This window comes from Perognathus longimembris, chromosome 17, assembly GCF_023159225.1.
Source record: "Perognathus longimembris pacificus isolate PPM17 chromosome 17, ASM2315922v1, whole genome shotgun sequence".
NCBI classification, from domain to species: Eukaryota; Metazoa; Chordata; class Mammalia; order Rodentia; family Heteromyidae; genus Perognathus; species Perognathus longimembris.
The window spans coordinates 38,633,422-38,641,483 of NC_063177.1; the positions used below are offsets into that span (position 1 = coordinate 38,633,422).

The window sequence follows — 8,062 nt, forward strand, 5'->3', positions numbered from 1 at the left end:
GAGAGTGCCTGGTTTTAACTACATGACGCCATACAGCCCTTTTTGGTGAAGACCTCCTAAGCCTGGGTGGAAACAGAGCATGAAAGTAAATTAACATCCAGGGTACATTCCTCTTGAACCCAATTGAGTAACAGTTGGCCTACGGATAAGACAAATCGAGAACAGGACATTTGTAGGGCCACTGAACACGGCTTTATTTGCCAGTGAACTAGGAACGTGTATTCTTAGAGGAGAAGAGACAAGCAGAAACCTGATCCATGAGGACCATCTGCCCATAGAAATGGAGGAGGCAGCTTCAAAGCAATGAGGGTAAGCATACTCTTTGTACTATCAGGACACATTACAGATGTTCCACTTCCTCATCCTGCTCAGGGTGTCCTCGCTGGTGGAAGCTGGCCCTTTGTTTCCAGTGACCAGTGAACCATGGTCGGGCATGGCCTGAAGAGGCCCCCAGGTGAGCCTGCTCAGTCCCTTCAGGATCCACACTCTGAGGAAAGCTGAGGGCCTTCAGTAGCGGCCTTGGGGGCAAGGTGGGCAAGGCACACAGACAGTGCGAGGCACATAGACGGAGCGGGGTATGCCTGGGGAGGGTGCACAAGGCGGGCAGGAAGGAGTGGAGCACGGGTTACAGGGCAGCCTGCAAGGAAAGAAAAAAGTCACAAAGGGACAGGATTCATGAAGGAGCCCAAGTCAATAGCAGATCTTAATAGCTTTATCCAGGACACCTCTCAGATGGGTTTGCCACATACCTGCTCCACCTAGATTCCCTTGTCCCAGCTTCCATTATCTTTGCCTGTGTCACCCCAATGACCTCTTCAATGATGTCCCCAACTCCACGCTGGCCTCTCCGTACAACTGTCCACTTAATAGAGTGTTCTCTTATAGGCATCAATCTTATCATGCCTCGTTCCTGCTCATCCCATTTGTGCTGAGATGAGCAACAGGTCATTTAATAACACAGGCCCTCTTCCTACTTCCTGGTCCAGCTCATAGCTCATAGCCCTGGTGCACCCATCTGGATTGTGCCCTGTCTCCTATTTCTAGAGCACTCTTCCTTACCACTAAGATAATCAATTTCTTCCCTTCCTTAAGAGCTTCATTCAACTGGCACATCTACCCTAAAGCCTCCCGGATCTCTGTGCCAGCTCTCCCAAAGGCACCATGTTCTCTTTCATAGTGATCAGCAATTATCCTGTGGTGGTCTGTTTTCCTTGCCGGGTAGTGAGGTCAGCAATTGTGTGAGTGTCCACCCACCCTGCATACCTGGGGAAGAGAGGCACTTAATAAGAATGTGTTGAGCAACAAGAAATAATAAATGGGCATGGGATGCGCACAAGGCAAAAGGAAATAAGATGATTGATCTCGGACACTGACAGGCTCAGGCTCCAAACCAGAAACAACACACTGGATATTGGACACAGACCAAATAGCACAGATGCTCAGCCAGAAGCCCGAGGGCCACATGCCGCCTGAAATGTATCGAATTTGACTGGCACTCCTTTTTAAAAATAAAAACTAAAAGTAAGAACCAAGAGAACTTTGCACTTGAAGACGTTCAGATGGCTCCTTTCCCTTAGTAGTCAGAAGAGCTAGCAGTACCGGACCTGCATCTTATTCCGTTGAACTGAGCCTTGCCCCACCCCCACCCCCACCCCCCATCCCCCACCCCCCCACCTTCCTTGAACACTGCATGGTTCCCACATGAGCCTCATCAGGAGTGTGTGTTAATGGCCTGGTCCTTTCAGAAGTTTGATTTTGCAACCCCTGCCCTGGGAAGGTAAGATTCTGAATGACAGACAAGCAAGGCTTAAATATAGACAGAGAAACTGCTGTAAAGGAGTCAACCCACTGGGTGGGGCGGGGAGGGGGGAAGGGGGCCACAGCCTGTAAGTCTTCTGTTCAGAAAGTTCCCAAGGACCCTATTGGTCCTGGTACAGCATCAGAGACAGATGCTTCAACTGACCTAAAATCAGGGCCTCCCATTGCTCACCTAGGCCAGGGCCAAGGCCTCCTCAAAGTGCCTCCACCTGGGTTCTTTCTGTTACCCTCAGGGTGATTTTTTCCCATACAGCCCTGTTGAATTATCCTTGACTCGGTCAAGAAACACTGACTGAACATCTACTCTATGCCAAGTTCAGGCAGACAACTGTAACTTAACTGTCTCCACCGGCTAGGTGTTCACTGGCTAGTGGGGTGAGCAGATTTAACCATCCCTGCCTCAAAAAATAAATAAATGAACAGAAAATAAATCGCAGCAGCAGCAACAGCATGATCTCTGTGCTGCTCACCAAACTCGATCACAGCTACCTATTGTCCTTTCAATGTCCCCAACACTTCTCTCACTCCCTCCACCCCAGGGTCTCCAGTCGCCTGCGTGCTTGCCTCACTAACAGCTGCAGACAATTGGAGAGCAGATGCCTTCTTGCCCTCTGTCTCAACAGCTCCCCCGGTGCCTAGCACACGGAAGGCATTAACTTGGAGGGAAGCAAAATGGCCTAGCCTGGGCCAGCTTTTGGGATGCTCTCTAGACACCATTTTCCTGGGTTTCTTCAGCTCATGAAGGCTTCCTGGTGTCTTCTTCATCATGACAAGGCTCTAAGCTGATGTTCCTTAAGGATGGAACCACTAACTTCCTATAACCCACCCCAACTCCAGCACACATCTCTTCCAAGCTCCTCTAGAGTCCACATACTTGCTGTCCTCGCTCTCCAGCAGGCCCCGGTATGTGTTGATCTCACACTCCAGCCGGGCCTTGACGTCCAGCAGCACCTTGTACTCCTGGTTCTGGCGCTCTAGGTCGCAGCGAATGTCAGCCAGCTGGGACTCCACGTTGCTGATCATGCACTGCATCTGGCCCAGTTGGGAGCTGTACCGGCCCTCGGTCTCTGCCAGTGTGTTTTCCAGAGAGTCCCGCTGAGGTAGAGAAAAGAAACAATCTGGAAAGTTCAGCTCTTTCCTATGGCCTACTTCAGACGGAACCAAGAAGAGCCAAGACTCAGTTTGATATTGAGTCCTTACGTAAGTCACTGGAAGCCCAGGATAGTTGAGTGACTTACTCAACATTAAAAAGCAGATACACAACAGAACAAATTGAAGCCAAGTCTTAAATCTGATCCTAAATCCTTAAGTCCTAAATCTGATCCCAAATTCCTATAACCTTAGGCTAGCCTCGGGCCTTGGAGTTGAAGATCACCAAATACCTTCAGTATGGTATCATTTAGAACAGTGGTTTTCAACCCTAATGTATAGACATTAGAGTCACATGGAAGCCTAAGAAAAACAGAAAGAAAGGAGAGAAGGAGAGAGAGAGAGAGAGAGAGAGAGAGAGAGAGAGAGAGAAAGAGAGGCACTGATTGCTCACTCCTATAATCCTAGCTACTCAGGAGGCTGAAACCTGATAATCACAGTTCAAAGCCAGCCTGGGCAGGAAAGTCCATGAGATTCTTATCTCCAATAAACTACTAGAAAAAGAGGAGGAGGAGGAGGAGGAGGAGGAGGAGGAGGAGGAGGAGGAGGAGGAGGAGGAGGAGGAGGAGGAGGATAGAAAAAAAAAAGAAACCCAGGTTAATATCACAATGAAGCCCCTTTGTACAATTAATTTATGCAAAAAATAATAAACCTTCAAGTCTATGCTTCGCCTCCAGAGACTCTGGTTCCATTGCCCTAGAGAAGAATCCTGGTATTGGGATTCTAAGATCTCTATGGGTGACAGCGAGCCAGGAGTTGGAAGGGCAGACCAAGCAGAGAACAGGCCTTCCTTGGGAATCACGTCAGACAGCATCCACCTAATCAACATTAAATCTGGAACATCCCCCCTTCTCTCTGGACTGGAGAAACATCTCTCCAGGAAAGGCAACTGGGGAAGGATCACAGTAGCTGAATCTGGCCCTCTTCTTCCTCCTTCCTACATGCCTGCCCCCCAAACTCAGTGTTGCCCCAGATCCATTGCTGGGGTGCGATGCCCACAAACGGTACTCACCAGGCTATGCTGGGCCTGCAGCTCAATCTCCAGTGTGTTGACTGTGCGTCTCAGATCAATGATGTCTGACTGGTAGCTCTGGAGCTGCTCGGAGCTTGTGGCCACCTGCTTGTTCAACTCCTCCATCTGTGATGAGGGGGAAGGGAGAAAGCTGGGAGTATCTTCCTCAGAATGCTGAGGAGCCCCGCCGGGCCTGCTGTGAGAGGTGCGCTCACCTGCACGTTGAACCATTCCTCCACATCCCTGTGGTTGGTCTCCACCATGGTCTCGTACTGACACCTCATCTCCTCCAGCATCCTGGTCAGATCCACAGGAGGTGCAGCATCCACTTCAATGTTAAGGCGATCTCCAAGCTGGTGTCGGAGGACACCCACTTCCTGAAAAGGCACAAGGACAAGTGTGAGGAGTCACCCTGTCTCAGATCATCTCTGGGGGAGACGTGAAAAGGTGTGACCAAAGATACTGCCCTCCAGTATCTCAGTGGTCCAGCTCTACCACTGTGACAGCTCCTCTTGCTTGGATAGAAACGGAGAGCCATGCCAAAGTTTGTTTGATCTGTGTGCGCCAAAAGGGAAAAGTTGTGTCCCCAGTTTCTCCCTCATCCTACCAGCCCTCTTCATCTGGAAAGGAGGGCAATGGAGCCTGGCTTCACTTAGCTCCCCCAGGCCTGAGTTAGAGCAGGTCTGTCTCCCTGGGCTTAGCTGCCAAGGAGAGAAAGTTGTCACTGCTAGGAGTGTGAGATAACACCTCATTAGTGGCTTCTTGGTACAGTTCCCAGCTCTCTGGTTTACGTGGGATGAGTCAGGCGCCCCAGGGTGTTTCATGAGTGCACAGTGACAGATTGTTACTTTACTTTCAGGCCTAAGTAAACCCGGAGAGGATCCAGAGACATTTGTTCATTCAAATCCCAAGTGAAAGGTTGGGAGTAACCCTCAGAGAAGGAAGAATAAAGCCCTATGGCTCAAGTGGGCTTTGCAAGTACATGAACGTCCAGGGCAGAAAGCTTTCTTTCTAAGGACCCATGGGAGATTAGGGAAGAGAAACATCACAGGGCTGCCCTGTTGGTTCGCCTTCCATATCTTACCTGCAAACCAAGAAGACAGAAAGGAAAGAGGACAGGGACAGAGCGACAAAAACCTACTGCAGTTCAACTCCCTTAGGAGACAAGGGTGCTACCCTCAGTAGTTAGCCTGGCACAGAAAGACAGGTTACTTGAATTCTGTTCCGAATATAACCTACCCTTGACCTTACATCCTTCTGGGATGTGACTGTCAGGAAAAATACAGATGTAGTTACCATACACCAGCATGTGACGGGCATGCAGGCCCAGGAAGTTCAGAAGGAAGTAACTACATTCCGTGCCCAGGGCCTGCCCGGATTAGATCCACAGCCCATCTCACCTCCAATAAATCCTCACACTATGCAGATAAGGAGGCTCATAAATTCAGGTTACATAAATTGGGTAGAGTCACGGAAATGATAGGTAGCAGACCTGGCAAATATTTCGACCCACCTTTTATCCCACCTCAACCTTCCATGTCCTTATCACTCTGATCAACTGGACATCACCCCCACCCTCCCCAGGGCCACCTCAACTTGACTTCTGGTCTCACCTCCTCATGGTTCCTCTTGAGGTACAGCAGCTCCTCCTTCAGGGACTCCACCTGGGCCTCCATGTCAGCCTTGTTCAGGGTCAGATCATCCAGGATCCTGCGCAAGCCGTTGGTGTCAGCCTCCACCAGCTGCCGCAGGGCCAGCTCCGTCTCGTACCTGCACAGGGTCAAGGTCAACAATTGAGAAGAGGGGTGGGCTGCATAGCGGATGACCTTCAACAGCTGGCACTTCCCAACCCTCTATAAAAGTAATGGAAAGCTGACCTCCAAAATATGTGAGGATATCTGCCAACACACACACACACACACACACACACACACACACACACACACACATACACACACACAAGACCCTTGCCCAAACTCACTTAGTTCTGAAGTCATCTGCAGCCAGCTTGGCATTATCAATGTGCACAATCATCCTGGCGTTCTCTGCTTTGGTACACAGCACCTGTGGATCAAAGAACACATGAGATGTTAGTCCAGAATAGAAGAAAGGAGAAAGGACCCAGTGAGTGGAAGGCAGTAGCCAAGGAAGAACTCAGCACCTTGTACCCTCCCCTAAGGAAGTCTCCCCCTCTCCTGGAACTCTGGGGGATCTTTACTGAGCTGCTCATCCTTACACAACTTGAAACCTGATTGTTAAGCTTAGCAGAGGCTGGGGCCTGTTCCTAGCACTTGACCCAAATCATCTCATCATTGCATCCTCTAAGAATACTAAGGGGATAAGCCATTTTAAGTGTAAGATGCGGACACTGAGGCCTAGAGAAAGGGAAGGGACTTCTCCAAGTCAATTTTTGAGCTGAGACTGAACCTCAGGCTGTCTCTCTTAAAGGCCCTGACTAGGTGTTCAGATCATGAGGTAATTCTATGCCCCGGGGAGGTCTCTTTCCTCTGAGCCTAGCTTTCCTGAGTTTAAACAATTCAAACCTAGAGCCTCGGCTCCTGCAGATGCCTCCGCAGCAGTGCGAGTCCCTTTGCCACCGCACCGCATGCCCTCACCTTCTGCTGGAGCTCCTCGATGGTCTGGAAATAGGACTGGTAGTCAGGACACATGGTGAGCACTTGGGACTGGCAGGCTTCTTGGATCTTGCTCTCCAGGCAGGCATTCTCCTGCTCCAGCTGGCGCACCTTCTCCAGGTAGCTGGCCAGGCGGTCATTCAGGGACTGCATGGTCTCCTTCTCATTGCCATTGAAGGCACCCTCACAGAACCAGTTGCAGGTAGCCATGGAGCTGGAGAAGCCACTGGATGGCCGGCAGCTGCTGGGCCGGCAGGAGCTAGACAGGTAGGTCTTAGAGAGGCAGCTGGCGGGCCGGTAGGTGGTAGGCATACAGGTGGAAGGCATGCACGGCACAGGCTGGCAGACGTACCCCAGGCACAGCTCAGGCCGGCAGTTCATGCTACCGGAACAGGCAGAAGAAGACTGGGGACACCCCTTGGCAGAGGCTGACAAGGTATTGGTGACACAGCAGTTGGATGTCATATTGGGGAGGCCCCTTTCCCCTCGGTGGCAGTTCTCTCTGGGTGTCAACAGACTCCATCCTGCCCAGGCCTTTTTATAGTCTTGGAGTGAGGGGGCTCAGGATAAGAAAGTCATCATGATTGGTGGCTGGGAGTTAGGGTAGGGGTGGGCAGGGAGAGGATGTTGATGTTTACCCTCCGCGCCAGAAGAAGCTGCTGGTTGCATTGTAATTTCCTCTCCAATAAGGAGTTCCTGTCCTCGTAAAGGAGACCAAACTTGTCATTTGGGTAAAGCAGGACACGGGGCTCCTGTCATTGGTCACCAAGGGAGAGCTTCAAGACACATCTTCAAAGGATCAGCTCCACACCTGGGCCATCATTACCAGGGCGTGGCTACCCGGTGCCGACATTGACCATACCCACTGAACTCCCACCTGTGGAAGTCTGTAGTGAGGCAGCTCCCAACCCCCTTTTTTTTTTAATGAGAGCATCCCTCGTGGGAAGAGGCCTGATCCCTGAACAAGGAAATACGTGGGTGACAGAGCTATCCCGATACTGGCAGGGGCATAAATCTTGGCAGAGAGGAAAGAACCCCTCCAAGACTTCCAAATAGGTCTCACCCTCCCACCAAGGGGAAGAAAATTGGACCAGGGTGGAGAGAATGAACTCAAGACAAAGAAAACTCCAAGCCTTTGCAGTTGGATGCAATTGAAATAAGGAAGGTGAGGCCCACTCCTCTTGGTGTCATAAGCATCTCCAGAAGGCAGAAACTCTAACTTGACCAGCTCTGGGCTCCCCTGAGAGGTCATGATTCTGTAGACAGAGTTGTCCAGTGTTGACTGTTGAGACTGAGGTTGAACCAGCTAGAACTGGCTCTGCTTTTACTTTCTGCCATGGTGGGCAAGGAGGACTTACTTTAGGATCTCCTCAGAGAAGAAATACTCCGCCCCAGAATGATCTAAGCCAGGAGACCAGGGTGGTGTTCTCCATTGTAGGAGCTTGGACAT

General features: G+C 50.7%; 1 protein-coding gene across 1 annotated transcript; it reads right to left on the minus strand.

Moving 5' to 3' along the window:
- Positions 1–507: 507 nt before the first annotated feature.
- On the minus strand, positions 508–7,077 carry Krt32 (keratin 32). Its single transcript, XM_048365316.1, has 7 exons — positions 6,595–7,077; positions 5,961–6,043; positions 5,593–5,749; positions 4,195–4,356; positions 3,980–4,105; positions 2,693–2,913; positions 508–637 (listed from the first exon to the last, which is right to left on the minus strand). Exons 1-7 carry the CDS (start codon positions 7,075–7,077, stop codon positions 508–510), a joined length of 1,362 nt encoding a protein of 453 aa, XP_048221273.1.
- Between the last annotated feature and the right edge of the window lie 985 nt (positions 7,078–8,062).

Bases quoted from the DNA above. Each gene is read 5' to 3' on its own strand.
- Krt32 (XM_048365316.1), bottom strand. From the start codon at position 7,077: ATGACATCCAACTGCTGTGTCACCAATACCTTGTCAGCCTCTGCCAAG. The intron at 5,750-5,960 runs GTGAGTTTGGGC...GACCCTGTGCAG, and splicing joins GCAGATGACTTCAGAACTAA to GTACGAGACGGAGCTGGCCC. The intron at 4,106-4,194 runs GTGAGCGCACCT...CCCTCATCACAG, and splicing joins AGGAATGGTTCAACGTGCAG to ATGGAGGAGTTGAACAAGCA.